Raw genomic sequence first — 26,047 nt, forward strand, 5'->3', positions numbered from 1 at the left:
AAATATAAAATATCTTAAACAGTGTTCCCGAAGATGAACGGAGGTCTCACTGGTGTGGAATGACATTAGAGTCATTAATGATATAATTTACATTTTTGGGTGAACTAACCCTTTAAAGGACAACTCCGGTGAGAAATGAAAGATTAAAAGATGGTTACAGAGTATATCGTTCTCTGGGATGCGTTTTCATGAAAATCGAATGTAAAGAGTTTTATCTCTAAAAACAGATTAGCTTATAACGCTAGTCTATGGAGCACCGGGTAGTGGAATTAAATCGCTAAGTTAATAACACTAACAAGGCTAAAAATAGCTTCACACTAGCACAGTAGCATAATGAGGGTCCCTACATGCAAATCGAAGCACTGAGAACTTAGTAAGTGTACAAACAGTTTAATAAGAAGATACTTTATGGTGCCTGTCCGTGTACGCGTAATGTCTTTATAAAGTATCTTCTTATTAAGCTGTTTGTACACTTACAAAGTTCTCAATGCTTCGGTTTGCATGTAGGGACCCTCATTATGCTACCGTGTTAGTGTAGGGCTATTTTGAGTCTTGTTAGTGGTATTAACTAGTGATTTAATTTCACTACTCTGTGCCCCATAGACTAGTGTTATAAGCTAATCTGTTTTTAAAGATAAAACTCTTTACATTCGATTTTCATGTAAAAGCATCCCAGAGAACAATCTACTCAGTAACCATCTGTTAATTACCCCTAGGTTCATTTCTCACCGGAGTTGTCCTTTAATAAAAAAAAATAACATTCGAATCAAACACGGGTGGATGAGAGATGAATTGTGTTTGTTTAATAAAGACATTTTTCGAACCCTGTGGGCGTCTGAGCGATTTAATTCCAGTTGCCGTTTCCCCATTGACCACAGGGGACCTGAAGCTCAATATGCAAATCTTATCCAATCCTAGACGTGGGTGTTTGCTTCCAAGTTTTCAGTGCGGCACGCCTATCAAAACCCAGCGTTTCTTAAAAAAGAGCCTCAAAAACAGTGTAGAGAATAGCTTATTACTTATTCAGTATGATGTTTTGGAATGTAAAAAGCCAGATCATGACACTTATAATATAACAGATTTGTAGCTGTATTCCTTTCGTTTTCTATCAGGAGCATTTTGATGCATTTGATTTTGTGATATCATTAGAATGGAGAGTGGACAGCGAGTGAGAGATGTGCAGGAGGAAACAATGCTGTGCATCAGGATCCTCCACTAATGACAACCACAGCACAACACACCGAACTTCAAACTCCAGCGCTGACATTGGAACTTATCATGCTAACACACACTAATCAAATGAAAACTCCTACCCGACAATTCCTTTGTATTAGATACATCCCTGCCACAAGGTTGTTGTTTAGTTTTTTTCAACAGAAGAACGTCGGGAAATTGTTTGTGACAAAAGGTGGTGTTTTCGTTTTCAATGTTGGTTTTGATGTGTTTGTTGTTGTTTTTTTAAGGCAAGTTTTGCCTTAAAAGGCAAGTTCAAAAAGAAGAGGTATATAATTATTCTGGTAGTTTTTAAAACAAAACCACAGACTGCCTCATTTGACAAAAATTGCTCTAAGCATGTGTTACTCTGCTTTGTTTGTTAAAGTGCCAATTAGAGAACGTCTAATATAAAATCAGATTAATTGTACTCATCTTCCGTTGCATGGACACCTTTTAGTCCCTGTTGGTGCACAAATTAAACACCAAAGCTTTAAAAAATATATATTTTTTGTGTGAATGATTGAATGCTTTAAAGTGCTTGTATCATATTTTTGGCAATTAATTTCAGCTCTCTTAGACTGTAAAAAGACTATAACATAACTAATTTATTAAAATCCCCTGTGAGCTATTAAATGAATGGGTTTGTCCTTGACTCTGTCTGAAAAATGAATGATAAATCAGCCTAACTGTCATCCACCTACAGGATAAGTTCACTGAGAACTGATCTGAGAACAGGTCTCACATGGCTCGTTATCACTTCCCGTTATGACTGTGTTCAAACTTTAATGTGGTATTGAATTAAAGGTAGTTTTTTTTTTTTTTTTTTTTTTCAGGTGGAATGTTTTTTTTTATCATAGTGTACAAAATAGTTTTGTGTTTGTGCTTGCAGGGGAATCAAGGGTTGTTCTCTTGATCTCTTTCCCTCCTACTCGCTTTCATTTTTGTGTGAAGGGTTTTGTACTTTGTGAACGGCGTAGCATGAAATGGTACACAGATTAAGGGGTGCTCACAAGCAGCACTTTTTTATTTATTTATTCCTTTCCTCTTAAATGCAAGTGAGCCAAAGAGATTTCAGCCAGGAAGATGTGGCCCTTCCCATGCTTTTTGCTCTCTGTGTGGGCTGTTAAGGTTAATTTCTGCAATCTGCATGCACATTTTCATCCGGTCCTCCTGGGGCAAAGTGTTCCTTTCAAACTTTCACAATTATTTGTGATATATTATATCACAGAGGGGAAGTGGATTGATTTAGGGAGGTGGGAAGCTGGAGTCATTTGATGCCTGCAATATGACCTGGCATTATTCTTTCTGCAATTTAACTTATTACAGTTAGGTGTTCAAATTGCCTAGCACCTGTTATGATATACAGTTTGTGAATTATTCAGAAGGCTGGAATAACAGTCCTGTGCAGTTGGTTAAAATGAAAACATTCGCTGCTTGGTTTTATTTTTTTATTTTATTTTTTTATCGACTCTTGAACTGTAATTTTTGTAGTATAATTCCTGCTATTTTCTTTCTCTAGAGCTTTTTGTGAACTTACTGCCACTCATCACCATTTATAACACTGAATGTGTTTGCGTATGACATTCTGCAGTATACATTATGTCTATCTTTATGGGAATGTGAGACGCCTGCTGAATAGGCCATAGCTGCCTGGTCAACGTCATATAGCTATTTTGTTTGATTTGAAACACAGCGTACTGTCTGAGTAGGTACTACATTTGAATTTGAACTGACTTTGCGACCGTTAAAAGAGTATGAATGCAATCTGGACAAACCGGACGTGTCGTCATTATCATGTGACCTACCAGCGTCAGTTGTGTCCCTTCACCTCCATTCATGAATCCTCTCCCGTGGCCTCATGGGATAGTAAAGTTTCCATCGTATGCGCACTACAAAATCATGAGGGTAGTAGTAGGTCACCTAGGGACTTTTCGCCTACTGTTTTTTGAATATATTCGTACATGCTGCTCTTTTGGCATACTGTTTTTCACATACATAGTAGAGAAGTACTCAATTTTAGATGCAGCGCATGACTGTCTTGGCCAAGCAGCTTCTGGACCAGCAGTGGTATATGATATGCATTAACAGCAAAATTATTCGCACTGTACGCTTCATTAAACATTTTCATAATGGATGATTCTTCAATTAGGGGCAGTTTTAACAACTTTGAGAAATGAAGCTTCCTCAAACTATGTTTTATTTATCACATGTCCATGAGTAAAAATCAGAAGAGTAAAAATGAGTAAAAATCAAGCAGAATTTGGTGTTGTGAGATGATGAGGATTTTTATAATATATTGATGCTAAGTTCAATGGCAATTAGCTTTAAAATGATACAAACTAAAATAAATGAATTGTTTGTAGCAGTGGCGAGGCCAGAAATTTTTAACTGAGTGGACCTTGGTGGAATAGGGTGGACCTCAATGACTACTCTCAAATTACACAAATTAAACAATATGGGACAAAATCACTTGACAGTAAATATAAGCTATATATGATTTATTTTTTGCCAACAAATTCATATAATTCATATATACAAAATTAATTTATAACAAGCAGCTACAAAGCCTATTGCAAGGAAGACAAATATAGATATTGTGCTGCTATATGACCACTAACAAGACATCAGTGTTCAGTAATTGGGTTCATTTTAAAATGGAATAACCAGTTCTTGTCACTTATGCAACTCAGTATAACTGTTGTCAAACATGTATTTGCAGCTTAACCTGTGAGAATTTCGTCTCGTGTTATGCACCGTGGCCCATGTTAAAAGTTTATTTCACTAGCAGACGTAAACTCATCTTCCCATCCCCTCAACAATACGGGATTGGCTAAACATTACTACTAAGCTTATTGATTGGCTGTTGCAATAAGGCAGTTATATGAAAATGTTTTCGCTCTACCGTAATTATTTTTTAATAGGGCTGTCAATCGATTAAAATATTTAATCGCAATTTAATCGCACATTTTTAGCAATTGTAAATCTAAAATTAAGTTTTTAATACTCTAATCAACATGAGTATGGACAAATATGCATGCTTTATGCAAATGTACATTTATTATTAGTGAAACCATACTTATTCAATAATAATCAATACAGCATGAAGATTAGACGTATCAAAGGTCATAGATGTTTATCTAAGAAATGGTTTGTTGAAATGTCTCTTAAGCCTAAACTTAAAAATTAAGTGTAAGTAGTGATTTCTCTCATTTTAAGAATATAAAGGGAGTTTTTACACTGGAAGTTTAATTCAGAGCAGGGTACAGTTCTTATGAAAAATTGGTAATGTGTACCAGTGAGCGCACCAGAACCACACCATACCTGGAGGAGGTCCATACTCCACGAGTAGGAATATAGTGCGGCCCCTTTAAGAGACGCGCGCTCCCTATTGAACTGCCGGTAGTTTGCGTGTGCGCACCGAACTGGGCCGCGATTTACGTGGACAGTGTGAAGAACACGGACTCGGGAGCGCGCTTGTTCAGGAAAGTAACCTGTGCATTCGTTTTAGCCGATTGTAATGTATTTTGTTCAATAAAACAGGTGTACTGTAATCGGTGATAATGATTTACCTCAGACATGAGCGAGAGTGAGCTGCAGTGCATCGCCCTCGGACTGCAGAGAATGCGCTCTGTGAAAAAAACGCACTTTTCTTTCTGAAGTCTAATAAAAGTTAAACAAAAAATGTGGTAGCTTATGTAGGCAATAACTGCTCTTTTGGTTTAGAATATTAATGTCAACCCTTTTCTTTCCCTATTAATGTTTGGTGCTGTATCCTTTGCGTCTGACTGCTCTCACTTTTTCCAACTACGGGCTATGCCACGGATCAAACAGAAAATGCGCGCTGCGTTAATAAATTTAGTGCTGTTAAAATGAATTTGCGTTAACGCGTTATTAACATATTTGACAGCCCTATTTTTTAATGAAACTTTTTGTACGTGTTTAAGTGATTTGTGTTGTCACATAGGCATATTCTTTCTGCTATCCCAATTTTTTTTTTTTTTTGTCTGTTCTGATTGGGTGGGCCAGCCGTCAATCTGAGTGGGCCAGTGCCACCCTGGCCCTTATGTAGCCTCGCCCCTGGTTTGTAGTAAAAATACAATAATTATTGCTATTTAAAAAGTCAAAAATAAACATATTCAGGCAAATGTAACATTTTAAAACTATTTAAAAAGGGGAAAGCACATTTAAATAACCAAATGGTTTAACTCTTTTTGTTCTTCAGAACATTTTCTTTTATTGTAAAATTAGCCATGTACTCAGTACTTTTTTTCTATTTAGCGAAGGTGCGTTGGATTGATCAAAATCTTTCTTTTAATCAAAGAATCCATCAAAAAATATTTTTCACCAAAATATTCAGCACAACAAATATATAATAATAAAAATAGAAATTGATAATAATAGGAAATGTTTCTTGAGCACCAAATCAGCATATCAGAACGATTTTTAAAGGATCATGTGACACGAAATTCATAATAAAAATGTATTAAACAATATTTGTGATCGAATAAATGCAACCTTAGTGAGCATAACAGACATTCAAAAAATCTTACTGAACCCAAACTTTTGAATTGTAGTGCTCACAATTTATTTCATAGAGGTAATCTGTCTTTCTTTCTTGATATTTCTCTGCATTGCAGGAGCCTGTAGAAATGCTAATGCACTCATTTCAGGGGGTCAATAAATCTCTTCAATATCTTGGATCCCTGATGTCAGTGTCAAGAATAGACCAAATACCTCTTTTTCAAAACCATCTTTTCATGGTGTAGAGACCTCAGTGTAGATGAATGGAGGTTTCCGGTTATGTCTGCAGTTTAAATTGCGCTCTGGGGTCCTTCACCTCGTGCACGCAACGGTTATCTTCAAACTCATTGAAGTCTGGGTCACGTGTTTGCCTGCAGTGTTTTTCAATTTGATTGCCAAGAACATGCCTACAGTCCCTCCTCGCCAGCCTCTTTGCTTTGATGACTCAAGCCTGGTGCTAAAGGTTGGAGGTGGAGGGCTGGAGACTTGCCTTAGGGAATATCTTCCGTCTATGCAGAACATCACCCATCTCGTGTTTGTAGCCTCCTGACGTGGATGCAGTTGTAGCAGGGGCAAAACAGATCTGCCTCTGGGTTGTTATAGCTCAACTGCATGTTGGAAAGTGAATGACAGGCTTCAACAGAAATACTGATGCCTCGTCATGACAGCTGAAGTTCTTCACTCATACGGTGTTTTAAATTAGCTGACTGACTTTATGTGTTTTTTTTTTTTTCCGGCAATCAATCCGTTATGGTGGCGCATAAGAAGGATGGGCGCCTGTTTGTTGAGGATGTTTTTTAGGGTTTAATCGGTATAGGAAAGTTTGTGTAATCCTAGAAAAGTGAATGGAAGGATTAATGTCTCTCTTTCATGCATGAAATGAGAGTTTTCCTCTCACTAACCTCAGCAGACAGCCCAGCTCTCTTTCTCTTCTGTCTTTTGATAGCTCACTGGCATCCAATAAATTAAATGGCCTTTGGTTCATCCTCTGAAATACTGTTTCCTGTTCAAATCGTTTCCTTCCTGCAGGCGAAAGGAAACACATTCTGCCCATCTGATCAAGCAGTCATTAGTAAAATCAGTGGCGAAACACAAAGCAAATATTTCCTTTGGTTAATTTGTTTGAAGATTGAAGGGCAGATGATTTTTAGAGAGAAATTGATGGCATTATCTCTACAGTGATGTGTAGACTTTGACAGTCTTGGTTGTGAGGGTTTGGAACGTCATCAGAATACTAGTGTTCAGGACTTGGTGGTGTTCATCATAATGAAATCTAAATTGCCTCCTCTATTTTCATGTTTCCCATTTCTGTGATTGAACACAAAAAGGCTGATGAATCACAACTGTTGGTTTCTTATTTAGAGATAAAAACCACTTAGTCTTCATCAAAATTGCATTAAAAAGATGAAAGCAGTGAATGCGAGCACATTTATAATAGGGATCTCACAATAATCATGATTTACTCTTGAAACGCTGAGTTAGTTGGCTATTAAATTGAACGGCTTATTCCTGTGTCTCGTAAATGCACCTTGGGTTTGTACTAGTGTGAGTTTTTCAAGGCCGATGACAATATCTGTGACCTTGACATATGAGAATGTCAAGTGTATATATATATATATATATATATATATATATATATATATATATATATATATATATATATATATATATATATATATATATATATATATATATATATATATATATATATATATATATATATATATATATATATATATATATATACACACATACACACACACTCCTGAACACAATCTTAAGACCAGGGGATTCATTGCAAGTTTTACACAATTCGCACTAGTGGATCATAACCGGGTTGTAAGTGCTGCTTCAAAATGCCAAAAGAAGAAACAGGTGCAAGAGACAAAAAATAGAGAGTAGGCAATTTATTGAAAGCTGCATTTAAACTGAAACATTTGCCGTTCATCAGCTGATCAAAAGACCATAGCCCAAAAATAAACACAGTACTAAAAGTGTCAAAAAAGGACTCAGTAGTGATTAGCCCCACCTTTCTTGCTGATCACTTCAAAAACTTGTTTCGGCATGCTTGATGCGACTGTTTCCAGGAGGCTGGTGGGAACGTTGCTCCATGTGGTGAAGATGGCTTCACGAAGGGCATCCATATATATATACACATATACATATACATACATACAGGGTGTGGTTTGCTGTGGGGATGGACAAAAATAAAAGTGACAATGATTCAGAGCAGCATATCATCGTATTTAAGGGACCATCAAAACAAATCCTAGAAATATTACAAGAAGGACGGGACTACAATACTGTAGCTACTGTTTTAGGATAGAGGTGAATTCCCATGCTGACTCAAAAGATGTGAAGCATATAGTCTATTGTTTTGTTGTTGTTGGTATTATTTTGTATAATGGCGCTGTGCATTGTTCTAAAATGGGGATTTAATGGTGGCATTTTAAATTGCCATTTTTTTTTTTTTTTTTCATAACAGTGGAAAGAACTGCTCTGTCATTTTTAGCCTTACAGATAAGGCATCATTCAAAACTGTAAAGGTTCGTCTTTTACACTCATAACAAAAAAAAAATATATAAGGGGGGAAAATAAAACAAACACACCTGATGCGAATGAACTGAAAAGTGTTTGAGCGCTTCCCAATGAGGAACAGACAAGGGATAAGAGTGAAAATCTTGCCTTGCTTGATGAACTAAAATGTAAAAATGGATCAAAATGTTGCAATATTGTTTCGTTGAAGTTCATAATTATTGTATAAATGTTACTTTAACCGCTGCATGAAATACCTACTGTGTTTCGTGATTTTATTTTCATGAATAAAAAAAATATTATCCCCTGACTTTTGCTTTTTTCCCATCACATCCCGTATCAGCTTTAAATATTAAATTTTTCTGCAATTTCTTTAAATTTGTATTAATATTTATCTTTACAGTACTATACAAATTTTGGGGGTTGGTACGATTATTTAATGTTTTTGTAAAGTGTTATGCTCACTAAGGCTACATTTAAAAAAAAATAATAATAATACAGTAAAAACAGAAATATTATTGCAATTTAGAATGACTTTTAAAATGAATATTTTTTTAAAATATTATTATATTTTATAATAAATTATATATATATATATATATATATATATATATATATATATATATATATATATATATATATATATATATTTTTTTTTTTTTAAATATTATTATATTTTATAATAAATTATATATATATATATATATATATATATATATATATATATATATATATATATATATATATATATATATATATATATATATATATATATATATATATATATATATATATATATATATATTTGTGATGGCAAAGCTGCATTTTTGCACCAATTACCCTCCCTGCATCTATCCGCCCGTCCTGTCTGTCGGACTGCCTAAAATTCTATATTACAATTTATATTTTGTATTATTGAAGGTTCACAATGCCAGTATAATTCATTTTTTTTTCTATTCAGTAAAGAAATGGGCAAAGTGCACATTTTAAAACAACAACAATAACATCCCTTGATATCTGTCAACACCAAATAATAAAGGTGACATTACAACTCATCTCATGTTCCACTGAACAGGGCAGCTTGTTCCCGAGGAGCTCTGTGAAGATGAGTCGCCCCCTAAAGAGGTGTCCTGTGTGATGGCGTGTTCAGGTGACTGTGTGCTCAGCTCATGGTCTGATTGGTCCTCCTGCTCCCACAGCTGCTCCAGTAAAAACTCAGAGGGCAGGCAAAGCCGCACAAGGACCATATTAGGCTTACCAGGAGAAGGTCAGTTGACTTTCATCTTTCACATTAATTGGATGATAATGTTTATTACAAATGTTTGACAAATGTATTTTCAATTAAATATAATTTTGAGGCATTCAAATAAATGGCGCATATGACATGGTGTGGTTCCTGTGGCATCTGGCCTGCATGTGTTATTTCCCAACCTCCCAAACTGTGTTACAGTCTCACTGCGCATTACTATCTATTATATTACAGATTTTTTATGAAATGTAAAAAAACAAACAGATAATTGAATGCCATGATATTGATTTGACAAGGGAAGCAATTTACTCTTAATATCACTCTGAGGGTGACATAACACCATTAATCAGTTTGTTTTTGCGAGTGAAGGAGCAATTTTGCATTCTGTATATTTGTTTCAGAGGAGCAGTGATAAAAATGTGTTCACAGGGTCTCATTTTTCTGTCTGCCTACATACAGCTGTGGGCTTTTCCAATCACACACAGTCCTTCTGGAATGACAGAAAGAACTGTGTAATTAAGACTTAAATATACCTTAGTCTAGAGACTACTCCCACCCCCTCTGCAGCCGCACACACAGTCACGCACACACACACGCACACTGAGTAACAGCATTGTGCATGCTCTTACATACACTTCTCTCCATGCATCTGGAAAATGGAAATAAAACCCCAACCTCTACACACCATCCACCGAGTGTCATTAATCAGACAAGCCCTTATTAATATTCAGCTGGTCTATGTTACATTCATAATGAGTCCCTGTGTTATGGAGAAAGGCTGAATGTCAATACAATGTCATTAGCTTCAAGGGCAGATGGAGTAGGAATTACTTTTAATTATAAAAAGTGCAGAAGTAATTTTGGAGACTGATCCCACGGAACATGTCACAGGTGTTCCTGCACACGTGGAATACATATTTAGCTTTTTGCTTTAGGTTTAGTATGTTCATTTGATTTCAAGTACAATAAAATGATTGAAGAAGGTTTTGGGGTGCATCAATCAAAAATCTTATGTTGACAAACAGGTTAAAAAATGCTTTATTTATGGTTGATTTAGTAATATGAGTTTTGATGGGAAAAAAATACAGTCCTACAGTTTGTTTGGTGGTCAAAGAGCTAGCCCCACTCCAAACTCGAGCCATTGTTTCCTTGTTGGGAAAGTTTAACAAAGCAATATTTTAAGTCATAAAATACTTTCTTCATTCCTATCCATAGGTTGATTTTTTTTTTCTTCAAAAAAGCGAAAACACCAGTTTTAGAATTATTGATTTTGTATCAGTTGTATCAACATTTTTATTTTATTTTTTAATAATTGCATTGTAAGCTTTCGTTTTATGTGACTAATTTTATTATAGGGTTTTGTCTCTTTCTTTCTTTTTCTTTTTTTTCGAAGGAAAACCAACTTTGTTGAAAACAGAGTTTATTAAGAAAAACAGACATTATTTCTTATAAATGAATGCTGGTGGTTCAGAAATGACATCATGGTTCTCCTATTCATATATCTACATCTCTTCACATGTCCCAGTAGAATACTGTTTCATGCCTCTTGTGCTCATGTAGCTCGTTAACATTTTATGGAGCATTAAAGCAAACTTAAGAGCGGGTTCTCCATCTGTAATGCAGTTAATGATCTTTTTCATTTCAGCTAAGGCATGTCCAGCTGCTACGGCTCTGGAGGAGTGGAGAACTTGTAATGATCATCCATGCATCACGTTCTACTGGGAAGCGTCGCCATGGGGACCATGCATTGAAGACTCCTCCATGAATCTAAATGGCACCGGCTACTGGAACGGAACGGCCACCTGTGCAGTCGGGGTGCAGATTCGTAAAGTGGTCTGCATGAAAATGGGCGTTGGGCCAGTTATTCCCAAAAGGTGCCTTATTTTTATGTATGAAATTTATAATCTGTGGATTTGTGCACACACGCACACACTTTCCACACACCACACTAAAAGTGTTTGCAGTGGTGTTTTGTGGAGGTTAGATTATAGATTTTCCACCACTGCTCATGGCATGAAGTTGAAATTTTATATTTTACTAACCTTTGGTTATCATTGCTTAATATTAATATTAAATAGCACAGAGGATTTTTTGTTTTTTGTTGTTATTTTTTGGCTTAAAGTGCCCCTATTATGCTATTTTGAAGTCTCTTAATATTATTTTGGATGTCTCCTACAATATGTTTACATGCATCAAAGGTCAAAGTTTCATTTTCTAATAATATACATTGCACATCACCACATTTTTCAGTGAATCTCAAACGACTCGACGGATGAAGCCCCCTTTTCCACAAACCTACTTTGCTCTGATTGGCCAGACGGCCCAGTATGTTGTGATAGGTCTCTCTGTCTGTGTGTCTTTCAAAGTATACTACACAACGGATGCGCATGGATGATCGCGCTCGACACATGCGCAGTAAAAAAAATTGCCATCTAGTGGATTCTTCTGTACTGCTGGCGCATGCGCTGTTGCACTCGCACGGAGTGTGCAGCTGGCCACAAGCCCTCCGCATGACGAAAGTTACGCCATGCAGACGGTGCATTAACACGGGTGGCCGAAGTATACCCATCGCTTTAAGCTCAGTGATTGTACAGTAGCGATGCCGTAGATTTTACCATATCAATCTGAGCACAAGTCCGATGAACTAGTTATTCAACCCAAACCTTCGCAGGAAATTTCTCAGTGATTCGCTACTTATTTTGAGGTACATTATGAGATGCTGCAACTGTAATTCCTCATCATCAGCATTATCAAGAGTATAAAAACAAACACGTGTATATTTCTAATGTATTGCGATGCACATGTAGGAACTGTATCAATAACCGTGCATACGTTAGCCAAGCACTAACGTGAATGACTGAAAATTTTAAATGTGTAAAATAAATCTTTCTCCATCCTTTATCTTAAATCAAAGTAGTAATAACAACAGATAGTCTTCATTAAAAGTTTTAGGTAATAGTGGCCCACAGCTGATTAGCAGACCTATTTCAGTAAAACAAAAATATTTCAGAAACGTACATAATATAAAACACACAACTACGTATTTTGAACACCTGATATAAAATATATATATCAATAATTAATCATACTTACAGGTTGTGATTCTGAGGAGCAAGCTGGTCCAAATAATCTGCTACTGACCCATCTTTCCAGAGCAAGTATTTTGTGAATCCTGTGTTAAACTCCGAGATTTGAGAAGCAGACATTAACATTAACATTCACAAACAATTATATTATACACTGTGTGAAAGGAGTATTCGAAAAAACATAATAGTGGCACTTTATATCCCTTTAGTTGTTTGAAGTCTGAACAGCAACAAACCTCATTGAAAATAACCTTTTGTGATTTGAAATCCATTTCAAATCAGATTTTGGAAATGCATTTCATTCGCTCGAGTCAGATCCGATTTCAGTTCGTTTTTTAGACACGCCGTGACTGTAATATACACAAAGTGCAGTATTCATAACACATCTGCATCTAAATTGCTCTCATTTACACTCACATGCCATTCACTATGTATGAATAATAAAACAAGGGAGCAGTTTTGGACATGGCATATGTATGAATGGGTAAAATGATCCTGGCTACTACTCTGTCATGTCTGTTTCGACGGCTACTAATGTAGATATACCATATATTAACTGAATAATGTATCCGATCTCTTCTAGGATTTATGTGCTGTGTGAGTAAAGCTTACGATTCCCTGATTCCACCAAAATAAGTATAGACACAGCCTTATTATACACATTCAAATACCTTATTAAATATATGCTGCCATTCAATTCGGAATGTCAGTTCTACAATGTTCCTGAATATGGATAGTTTCCTTTATGGGATCATCTATTTTTATAGCTTTATCTTTAAAACTTTGTCAGCATTTTCTCTCCCAGATGTATATTTTCAGATACAAGTATATAAATCAGTACATGCATATTTAGTCAGTAATTATCTTCCCAGAAATAAATATTTCCCTCTGCTAGCTTGTGTAACTATATGTACATTTAGTTTGTATTTAGATATTATAAGACACCTATGCTCTGAGACAGCAACATATCTGGCCTACATCTGGTATGCTTGGAATCTACATGTACCAGATGTGGCCCGGATCTGGGCCGACACTATGTGGCTGTCTGAGCAATCACACAGTAATGAAATCCAACTTTAACAGTTTTCCAGTCAAACATCACATTTACACCACATGAATGAGATGTACAGTAAAAACTTAAAGCGCTTTTCTAGAGATGTTTGTATTTCCCTGACCTTTTCACTAGGGAAGAATGCTTGGTTTAGTTGTACTGAAGCCGTATCTTACACAGAGTCTGTTAATAATCTCAGTATTGTGCTGCGAGCGCAGGCTGGACTGTTTCTCTTGGTTTCCTCTATGAGAGGGTCATGTTGCCCCAGGTCTTTCCTTGATAAATGTTTCCTGAGAGAGTATTGTAATGGCGCTTTGGGTCAGATAAAATGTTCTATTGCATTGCATGGAGAAGATATTGTGTTGTGCATCAGGAAAAGGGGCTCATAAATAATGCAGTCGTTTATCCATTTCTTTCTGTTATATTAATGACACCAACGTAAAGTGAGTTTATGGGCTGGTGTATTTCACTGGCTTGGTTATAGGTTTTGGCTTTTCCCCAGTTTCAGGAGGGGGGCTGTATGGAAAAACATTTTTTTTTTTCTCTTTTTAATATACCTTAAACAAGATGCATTTATATGAGAAACAAAATTGCATACGATTTTAAGAGTAACTCTGTGCTCTCTGCAAAGTTCTAAGATAGCTTAAAAACCATCTTAGAATCTCACAATTGATCGATCCATATATGGGAGTGGTCAAAAATGATGTTCGTAGGGGATATTTCTTTTAAATGACCTAACAAGTTTAATTAATCCATCAAAATATGAAAATAAATATTTTAAATATGAGGGAAGAACAAAACGCTAAACTTATAGCATATAAAAGGTATTTCTATCTGGACAACTATCATCAAAGATGATAAACAATTAGCTAATTGTTTGGATTGAGGGTTTGGTTCTGTTCTGGGCAAGGACTCCCTGTGCATCCATCCATGCAGCCTAGCATGGATGAGAACAGTGATACCCCCACCCCCAACCCACCCCAGGATAAACAGACCAGAAGCAACAATGTATTGCAAATAGCATTAATGTCAATATGTACAACCTAATTTGGCAATTTACAAATCACATTGCCAAATCCTGACTGACGAGTAGAGGAGCTGGGGATGGAGGAGGGTAATTAGCGCCTGAGAAACACGCGTGTGTGTATATATCCTATAGGCATCGTATTCCTATAGTGATCATCTGACAGTCAGCTGATGCGAGTTTGACTAACGTGACTAACTATTTATCTGCCAAATTATTTAGAAGAAAAAAAAAATCCAGGTTTTATTTTTACTTTTCCAAAAAAATTATAGAAAAACAAAAGGCTCACAAGAAAAAGCATACAATAAATCAAATAGTGCTGTCACCAGCATAAATCAAGTAGTGCTGTCAGTCAATAAAAAAATACTGATTAATCACACATTTTTATGTAATTAAACACAATTAATTGCACCTAACATTCAAGTTTTTAAAATAAATTAATATTGTAATAATTTCATGTTTAATCTCAAGATTAATGTAGAAACAACAAAGACAGTAGCCTAAATTTTAAATATTTGTTTAAAGTCATCTTTATTTTAGCCATTCATTATAGCCATTTTGCATAACAGTATAATTGAAAACTATATATTTTAACATATATTAGGCTTTACATTTTTTTTTTTCTTTTAAAATTCAGTGAACTTAAAACAATCTTTGCATAAACCCATTATAATAAATGTCACATTTACCTGATGTGCCCTTCAATATATCTGGGCTCAGTTTTTTTTTCTATTGCCCTGTCAGACTTGTTCAGATTTTTACTTGCCTTTTCAAAATGCACAAAGTGTTTTTGACCCATGTAACCTTTAAACAGTGCTTTAAAATTTCCAGGTAGGTCTTACAGGTAGTGTATATACAGAAATTGAATAAAGCACTTCACAGTTTTCACTGCATCAATTATAAATGAAATATAGATTCATTCTTATTAAAGCTACCCCTGTTATTCAGTCAAGAGTTCTCTTTTATGTCTTGTTGCGCTTGAATGGTTTAAAATCATCTGCATGAATAAGAGCGTGGTCATATAACGCTAGTCAAAGGATGATGGGAAAATCGGATGCTAAATATTTTAACGCATTAAAGGGGTCATATAATGGCATATACACTTTTACTAGCTGATTGTATGGAAATGTGTGTTGGCAGTGCCTGTACACAACTGTCTTATAATGATAAAAATCCATCCAGTGTTTTTTTTTTTTTTTTTTTAATCTCCTTATTTGCTTTATCCTGTCTCAAATCGTGCTGTTCGATCTTGTGACGTCACACGGTCAGACGCCCCTCCCACGACTGTTGATTGACAGCAGCGTTTCACCTCAGACCCGCCCTGAGTGAGCTCTGTCATCATCAGCACAGTCCGCCATTGTTTATACGCCGGATAAGCGATTGTGGTTTTCTGTTCTTTGGTGTAATAACGAACACAGCAGTCATTTTGATGTTCCGAAATTCGAACAGCTGAAGTTTTGTTTTCGAAGGGAATATTACCCCGATCAACGTCAATGCTTTCATGTTTGCGCCGGGCAAATCATTTCTCACCAGACTGCTTTAAAAACGATGGTCAGTATAAAGCAGGTTTTGCTAAGAAGAAAAAGATCAGTAACGTACCAATTATTTGTGCTCCTGTTGCCCCTCCAGAAGAAGTGAGTGTAGTTTGAAACGCTTGCACGCTTTACGATGAATGTGGCTAAAGTTAACAGGGTAAGTTAACTTACATTACGGCATGCTTCCTATGTATTATGTTCTTAATATAATTCATAGTCCCACGTTTATAACGAACAACGTGCTATGGTTAGTGTGTTATCACAAACTGTGTACGTTGGTGATAAAGTTGGTAACGTGGTAATACTACACTAAGCTTACTTTTGTAACATTGGATGGTTTATAACGGTTTCTGTTGAAACATTCCTGTGGTGGCCTAATGTTAGTGCTTCATGCCTGACAGTTGTACCTGACACTGCATAGATAATGTTACGCATCACTGACAAGCCTACATTTACTGAAAAAAAGTTTTTCATGACCATTAGTTGTAACATCAATCTGTCAACGAATTAATGTATACGTGAGTAAACGCATAGCATTCACACTATTATTACTCTGCCAGTGCATACAAAGATAGATCAAAGTGATATTACGTTAACTAACCATTCAGAAACGTCCAGCTCGCCGGCCGTCATCTTGTTCCGGGTTGAAATTTATCATTTATCATTTAAAGCCGCATGCACTAGAATGGCTTGCTGAAAACAGAGCTGATTTTGTCCAGGTAAAATGAGTGTTTTCTTAACACTTCTTAATACTAAGGAGAATTTTTAATTAAAGTATATTACACACTTTTAATTTAAACACTAAAGAATCATATTAACTTGTACAAAAATGGCATTATATGACCCCTTTAAACTGAAGACAAATAATGGCATGCGTTAACATGTTATTTTTGACAGCTCTAACACATTTTTAATATTTACATAAAGGGTAAAGATCTCCATTTTCCTATAGGCCAGACATCACCTTTGGACTACTGTATATATGTTATTCAATAATTAATCTATAATTAATTAATCAATAATAATTAAGTTTTTTTTTTTTTAAACAAATGTTGATGTATTGCACATTTTTACTTCTTAAGTAAATATACCATAAATATTTTATTATTATTATTATTTATTTTATTTTTGCAGTGTAAACCTGCAAAAATAAGGAGAGCATTTGTAAGAGCTTGAATGTGGGAGAGCATTTGCGAGAGCTATGTGTGTTAAGGAGTAAGAGGTGTCAAATACAACTGTGTTTACAAATGAATTGGTAATCTATGCTTCTTTACAGTCGGGAGCAAACAAATCACACTGGTTTATAGTGGTCTGTTGACACACACACACGCTCTAACTCACAGATGTACTGAAGCATAAATCACAGATGGGTGTACTGTATATGGCATGGATGTGTTTGATGGTGTGAGCAAATTTATGTGTTTGTGTCACACACACATTATATCCCTCGTGCCCCGCTGCATGTGCTGGAGGCTGCCAGAACAGAACATCCGTTATATAGAACACGTTCTTTCATCAGATGAGAGCGGCTGATGTTTCATACGTAGGTGGTGTGTGTTCAGATAACTACACTCTATTTAAAACAGCAAGGCTGAGCTATTTAAACACCCTGGTAAATGAAATGACCCAACAGGGAGTTGTTTGTTTATCTTACTGCTGCTAGACCTGCTCTTTATTAATACTCTTTTTTATATGCTTGCATAAAGAGGAAAATAAACCAGGTTGTTTATAGGTGCAGTGTAACTTTAAATGTGAAACCGCTACCTGGTCTCAGCTGTTTTGAAAGTACAGTTATGTGGAGCAGGATGCTACATTATGTTTGTTTGTTTCTTTGTTTGTTTGTGTGTTTGTTTGTTTGTTTGCTTGTTGGACCAATGAAATGTGGGTGATGCAAGTTCAAGCTTGATTTCCGAGCTATTCCCCCTCATTCCAGATCATTTCCTTCTCTCTCCACTGCCGCTCTCCACACTCTCTCCACTGCTACATCATTTCCTTCATTTTCTCTCTCCACTGTCATTTTAATAAATGAAATCAATTTAATCCACAACCTTGGGTGAATTATTAATTTTCTAAATGGTGGCAACAGCAATATGATAAAACAGTGTTAAAAAATCATTGTATTAATTTATAATAATAATCGTAATGAACACATATTTAATTTAAGTCCTTTGCCTACAGATAGCATAATACACTATTTAAATTAGAATAGTTACTGTGGAAATTAGTCATTTCTGCACTTACTGCTTTTCTAAAACTGCAGCAACAGCAATATGATAAAACATATTGTTGAAAAAAATTATTGTATGTATTATTGTTTTTAATAACCGTAAGAAACAATTATTCAATTAATTAATTTGCCTAGAGATATGATTGCAATCCATATGACTCTTAATAGTTTATTATTATTATCATAGCAGAAATATGTAATTTCTGCATCATTACCCTCACCAAATAAAATAAAAAAAAACAATAAAAAAACGTATTGTTTGCCCCAGAGTTGCTGTGTTGGCATGAAACAGAATAATATCTTGAAAAAACTACAGTCAAAGACTTTACTCTTTTCAGGGAAATCTACTTTAATTTTGAATTCAGCATGTTTGTTGTATATCGCGTTTGCCATGTGAATGAATGCTTTTGTTATAACCGCTGCCCCTTTTTACAAGATATAAAATAAGTCTCTGATGTCCCCAGAGTGTGTATGTGAAGTTTCAGTTCAGAATACTCCACAGATCATTTTTATAGCATGTTAATATTGCCATAAACATGCTGTTGTTGTGAGAATTCTGTCATTATTTACTCACCCTCATGTTATTCCAAATCAGTTGGATTTCATTCATCTTAGAAATACAAAATGAAGATATTATTAATAAAATCTGAGCGATTTCTATCCCTCCATTGACAGTTTCTGCCCTACTTTAACACCTCAGATCGGAAAAATAATTCATATGAATAGAGTGGTCTGGTCCAAATTTTCTGAAAAGACTAAATTGCTTTATATGATGAGGAGTAGAGCATTCATACGTATTTGTTTTACAATCTCTTTATGAACTTTTGGAAGTGTCGAAGTGGTAGTTGCGTAGCTGTTAATGGAGGGACAGAAATCTCTGAGATTTCATTTAAAATATCTTCATTTGTGTTCAGAAGATGAACGGGAGTCTTATGGGTTTGGAACATGAGGGTGAGTAAATGACACAATTTTCATTTTTGGGCGAACTATCCCTTTAAGCTAGAACAATCAATAAATATGCTTTCTTCAAGCTTTGTTTTCTTAAGGAGAGGAAAAGACAGTGTCAACCTTTTGTCTTCAGTGATGTCTCTTCTTTCTACTGATTTCTTGCATTTATCCTCCACCCACTCTTTTGTTCCTCTCCTAAAGCTGTGTAGCATCATTGCCTTTGGGTGATTGCCCTCTGTAATGACATTCTGCTCCACAGAGCGCAAAAGTGAGAGAGAAACAGATGATTCATGGCTCTGTTCTTTCTTGTCCCCTGCTTTGATGTGTCCTGTTTGCTGCTCTCTAAAGCCTGTATTTGGTAGAGGCCTGCTGAGTCCCACTGCTTCTCTTTAGAACTGCTGCATGCTGGGAAGTGACCTGAGCCTGGGAATGAAATGTCCAGAATCCAGCTTACAGGGATGGACATTCTCCAAGGAGCAACATGCTCTCAACCAAAACACACACATACTCTCACTCACAAGGACACACGTGAGGCAAACTACTCAGCAGGACATGCACCCTGTAAGGAATCATGTGCAGTCAACCAGATATTATCATAAAATAATGGCTCTCGTTTCAACCTGAAGGGGTGTGTTTTGTGAAAATGACCGTCTGGCTCTACATTATCTCTTAAATATTCACCGGGGAGAATGTCATTACCCTCCTATACCTGGCTGTTTACCAAATAGATCAGTGTGCATGAAATTTTGATTTAAGTTGATTTTCTTGTAATGTTTTATAAGAAACCGATACCGGAGAGTGCTATAGGAGAGGTATGAAACGGGTACAATGTTATGGGAAAAAGTATGTTCTAGATGGAAATTAATTGTTGGTACTTATTTATTCCACTAAAGATAGTTTAAGTTATATTCATAATTTTGTTAAATAAATAAAACTGCAGAATAATACCAGGGTATCCGCGGGGTCTTGAAAAGTCTTAAAAGGTGATAAATCAATTTTGGGAAAATTAAGACCCTTATAAAGTATTAAAAAGTCTTATCACGGCTTTATAAAGTCTTAAATTTTGAAAGTATTTTGTTCAAGCTTTGTCAAAAGAGTTTGACTCCAAAAAGTTTTTATGAATATATTTATTTTCATCCCCAAAAGTATTAAAAAACAACGGGGCGCTCAGTCTGAGATCGGCTCGGAGCGCGCGCGCCACGGATGGAAATTAGCGCCGCCATCAGCCAAATGCGGCTGATTTAGAGTTGTGGCGGGTAAACTCGCTTCACCTACCGAGCTGTTTCACCTCTTCGTAAACTTTGTTCAATGCATGTGTGAGTGCTGCCGTATGTGCGCATATGACCAGTCGTTTTCTCCGTCATCACTCGCGTGAAGACGCGCTGTGAGACTCGCGCGCGCTGATAGAAGATCTGACGTTGTGCATCATCCGAGAGAGCGCGCTCGTCTCACAGCGCGCAAATATTGAGTTCTCTTTCAAGTCTTGCTCTTAAACGGACAAACTCACACAAGAAGTATGTCAACATGTCCATCTTGATGAGTATCCAAGCAGACATAGTCTGAATATGCCTTAAGAGAAAGACGAGCATATCCCTGCCTCAGGTCTTAAAGGCGCAGTAGCCTTTACTGCTGCCTGAGTGATGTCCTTATATTTAGTTTGACATTAATCAATGCTCTTGATTGAATAGCTTTTGTAAGTTTAATAAGGATTAATCTTTCATTTAAACAGTTAAATATGCAGTTGTTTTACATTTGATTACTTTATTCAATCCTTTTTGCAGGCCAGTTGGCATAAACATTATTATTTAATGTACACATGAGTGAGGTCGAGTTAAACATTTTAGTTTGAATTTTATTTTCTTTCGGTTTTCGGCTTTGGTTTCTTCTTTTTTGGTTTCAGCCAAGAATTTTGATTTCGGTGCGTCCCTAGTTTAGGTGATGTGTCGCCCTCCATACGTCGCGAAACAGATATGCAATATAAACGATACAAAACTGGCCTACGATAGAGATTTTAAGTCTACATTCGACTACAGCTGTTTATTAAAGGTTTGTTGCCGATTAGAACTTGGTGCGATGAGGTCTTAAAATATTTTGAGAAGGTCTTTAAAAAGTCTTAAAAAGGTATTGAAATTAACTTCAGGATTCCTGCATATACCCTGAATACAGTACTGTTCAAATGTTTTGGCTCTGTAAGATTTTTAATATTTTCATTTTTCAATATTTTCACTTTTCAAAGTTCTTTTGAACTTTATATTAATCAAAGAATCCCAAAAAATCATGGTCTGAAAAAAATAATAATCAGAACAACTTCTGCAAATCAGCATATTAGACTGAATGCTGAAAATTACTTCATAATTACTGTAGCTTCAACATCACAGGAATACATAGAATATATTAAAATAGAAAACATTGATATTAAAATGGTAGTAAGGTTTCATAGCATTACTGTTTTCACTGTAATAAATCAAATAAATGCAGCCTTGTTGTGCATAATTCTTTCAAAAGCATAAAAAAACACTTACCAACCCCAAACTTTTGATAGGTAGTGTACATCCACCTATTTTAGAAGGTGAGCTATTTTTTTTTTATATGTTGGAAATTGTTTGCCAAATATATAACCAATATCACAAAAATATGTAACCTTGAAACACTTTGAAAATATGTAACCTTGAAACACTTTGAACACACATTCTTATTTTGACCAATAAGAATGTTTTTTAAGCATTGAGTAATAAACGATCTTTCCATTAGATTAGACAGTACAGCCGTGTGGGCTCTCTCTCTCTCTCTCTCTCTCTCTCTCTCTCTCTCTCTCTCTCTCTCTCTCTCTCTCTCTCTCTCTCTCTCTCTCTCTCTCTCTCTCTCTCTCTCTCTCTCTCTCTCTCTTAAGAAATATAAAGGCTCACATAGCCTCTCGCTTGCCGTCACTCATACCAAAATAACTCACCTTTACCGTATACCCACTCAGATGCAATCGGCTGCAGTCTCTGCTGGTAAGATGCAATAAATTTTACATCAACTTCCCCTACAGTGTGGTCGTGGTCTTCTGTTGCACAGATAGTGTCATTGTAACTGTGTTGTATCTGTACACGATAATGTCTGGGTTTGTGGGGTACAGTAAATCAAGTTGCACATAGTGCTTGCACAGATGATATCTGCACCCATGGTGAAAGGTCAAGGACAGAGCAACCGCTGTGTGAATTAAGGCAGCTTATCACTGATGTTCATTCTCTCTGTTCTCCGTGTGTGTCATAGGTGTCCAGAATCTGTCAGACCGGACACCATTCAACCCTGTTTACTGCCCTGTAGGAAAGATTGCATTGTGACTCCTTTCAGTGAATGGACTGCCTGCCCTACCACATGCCTGCCAGGTATTGATACAATCTCTTCACACAGCATTTAGCAGTGACATTTCATACTTGGATTATTCACCTGAAAATAAAAAGTGTGCTTATTTACGCACTCTCATGTTTTTCCAAAACGGCTTTTAGTAGACGGTTTTAATCTTCATAAGGTTCATGTACACTTCCATTCAAAAGTTTGGGATCTGTATTTTTTTTTTTGTGATGTTTTGATCATCTTTTGTTCATTTATTTGATTAAAAATACAGTAAAAACTATTGTGAAATGTTTTTTCTTATTATTTTACTATATTGTAAAATGTAATTGAACTGAATTTTCAGCATCATTACTCCAGTCTTCAGCATCACGTAATCCTTTAGAAATCATTCTAATATGCTGATTTGCTGCTCAAGAAACATTTTTCAATGTTAAGAAACATTTTTTGTGGAAACCATAATAGAAAGAACAGCATTTATTTGAAATATAAATTCAAATATAAATGTCTTTACTGTCTTTTTTGATCATATAATCCATCCTTGCTGAATTAAAATATTTATTTATCTAAAAAAAGAAGAAAAAAGTCTTACTGGCCCCAAACTTTATCTACTGTAGCTCCATAAAGGACAAAAAACACCATAAATGCTTCGTAAAAGTTGCCCATACAACTTTTTCTGTAGTATGGAAAGACCGATGTTAAGTTTTGTCAAAGAACAACTTCTTTGTGATCCATAGAACAAAACAACACATAACATTACAACAGAGTTGTATTTTTCGGATGGACTATTTCTATAAATGAATACTCTGGGTTTAATACCGCACATTATGATTACCACAAAAACTCATTCTCTGTTTTGATTCTTATTACAGAAATGCAGTCACAATGGAAGTAAGGGGAGCCATGCATTTCAATGATTTAGAAGCACAATTACAGAAGCTTTTATTTTTGTTAAAACATCCACATCAGTTGCAACCTTAAAATGTGTACTATTTGAGTCATAAAGCGTCATTATCGATTCCGCAATATTGTGGAATGATTCCCGTGTTCCAAATAAAAGAGCCAGTCGCCAGTTGATCAAGTCACTGCAGCCACAGTTAGAAATGTCCTGAGATGCTCACTTGTGGCTACTGCACATGCGCATTGCCCAGATTAACCTGAAATAAAGCTTTTTATGTTTTTTGAGCATTAGAAACAACATCTATGGGACAGTTCCTGTCAGATTTTATTGCTGGTTTTAAATGTTATTTAACATCTTAATCAGATTTCCGAATTTCCCCATTCTCTTTTATCCAATAAAGAAAAAACTTGAAATTTATCTCCATGAGGACAGTATGTTGATAATGAAAACAAGATTTCACACACTTAAACCTGCTGGGATGTGATGTCATAAACCTCTGCTGTGAAAGCCAGACCACATACTGATACACATTCTTAGTGTCATTCTCAGAGCGACTTTTTATTATTCTTACCAGTCCAGCATAAAGGTTTTATTACATTTTAATGAGACTATTAATCGACAATTACTTCCACTAAAGAAACCAGTAAACAGTCATTTATTATGATTGAATCAAATGGTAACATTTGAAGAAATGTTTTAAATAACTGATATCCCCTTTGTAAATAGTGCGCTTTACCCTGTTGGGTCTTCTGTTAATGAGATCGCCCTCTTAATTGTGCTATTATCAGTCTTTTAGTAATTAGCAATGTGTAATGAGCCTTACATCGTCTGTTAAATGAAGTCGTTACATCAGCTTAGGATCCATACAGGGAACAGGAAGTGAACTCCACCAGAGAATCATATCATTACCTCTTATCTAAAGAGCTCTTTGAATTGTTCCTGCTGTGGTAATCACTGTCAGAATACTAATAAAGTGAAAGATGGGTGAAAGTAATGTTTTCTTTCTGTGTGAACTGTGCAGTGAACAGCACCGTGCCCTCACAGTCACGATACAGGATCATCATCCAGCGGGCGGCCAATGGGGGTCAAGAGTGTCCAGATACTTTATATGAGGAGAGAGAATGTGAGGCTCTTCTGGTTTGTCCTACTTTCAGGTGAGCAAACTGCTCTCTAGTTGTTTACCAACTGATCAGACTAGACCAATACAATGTCTGCGAGCCAGCCTTTTGTGGAATCAGAAAAACTTTTGCAAATGCTCAGTCTGCAACTCAGAAATGCAACGCATGAAATACATAAATACATTATACGCTGTTTTGTAAACTCACAATACTTTCCACAAAATATACAAGTCACACATTGTAGCCATAATTTACTGTGGAAGTAAATGCAGATCTATTTGCAAGTTTCTCTGCCTCATGAATAAATGTAAATGCAATTTAGCAGTTGTAATAACTTCTGAAATTGTTATTCTGCAAGATTTGTTGACAAAAATAGAAGTAGGTTGATTTGTTAATACAATCATAGATGTAACAGACAGCATTTTGTTTCTATAAAAACATTTCACAAACATTTTAGAAGGGATAATCTGTATCTTTGGAACACAAACACTGTGTGATTCCTTCATGCTTCATGTCTACGCCTACAATTACAGTTATAAAAAATGAACCTTCGGGTTACAGGTCTGACTTGCTAACCATTAGGCCACGACCTATGTTGCCCTTATGTTATAATATAAAAACAAGCTCTCATACAGGTACTTTTTTGCAATCATATATTGAATTGTTTGGCCATTTGTAGTAACTTCGGTGACATCGTTCATTTCTGACCCAGGACAACAGTAACAAAAGAAATCAAATCATAAATAAGTTATTTATGGCATTTGACGCAGGAAGTTTTACATTTAATCACATTAACGGTGTTACCAAAAATATATTGTATAATGCACCGACAATTTTAATGTTATACCCACAGTTGTGGCCAGCTTTGAAATAAAATCCTAAGGTGTCTTAGTCTAAGACAGAGAAAACAGTCTCACGACTACAACTCTAGTATATATATATATATATATATATATATATATATATATATATATATATATATATATATATATATATATATATATATATATATATATATATATATATATACTCTAATATTTTGGTAAAGTTGGTAGTTGAGAACTTGGAGAATTTGCACTTCTAAAAATGTATTTACAGTGAACAAGTCTAGTAAATGTTTTACTTCATATTAACCAATGACCACTCTGATCTCTTGATGTCAGCACTGGCGTCTGCCTTTGAAATCCTTTGTAATTAAAGCTATTAACAAGAAACTGTTTAGTATGCTGAAACAAAGTCATTCATTTATTGCAGCACATCATTACCACTGGTTTATAGGATTTATTTAACAGTCACCATTT

General features: G+C 35.6%; 1 protein-coding gene across 4 annotated transcripts in view; it reads left to right on the top strand.

Moving 5' to 3' along the window:
• The window catches only part of thsd7ba (thrombospondin, type I, domain containing 7Ba), a 385,534-nt gene that overhangs the window by 280,392 nt on the left and 79,095 nt on the right, over positions 1-26,047 (top strand). For all 4 annotated transcript variants that reach the window (XM_067443589.1, XM_067443591.1, XM_067443588.1 and 1 more), the window contains 4 exons: positions 9,347-9,538; positions 11,166-11,394; positions 22,647-22,762; positions 24,650-24,782. In XM_067443589.1, the coding sequence (XP_067299690.1) occupies positions 9,347-9,538; positions 11,166-11,394; positions 22,647-22,762; positions 24,650-24,782 (670 nt within the window). The remainder of the gene's footprint in view (positions 1-9,346; positions 9,539-11,165; positions 11,395-22,646; positions 22,763-24,649; positions 24,783-26,047) is intronic.

The sequence above is a fragment of the Pseudorasbora parva genome, chromosome 5, assembly GCF_024679245.1.
Source record: "Pseudorasbora parva isolate DD20220531a chromosome 5, ASM2467924v1, whole genome shotgun sequence".
In the NCBI taxonomy this organism is placed as follows: domain Eukaryota; kingdom Metazoa; phylum Chordata; class Actinopteri; order Cypriniformes; family Gobionidae; genus Pseudorasbora; species Pseudorasbora parva.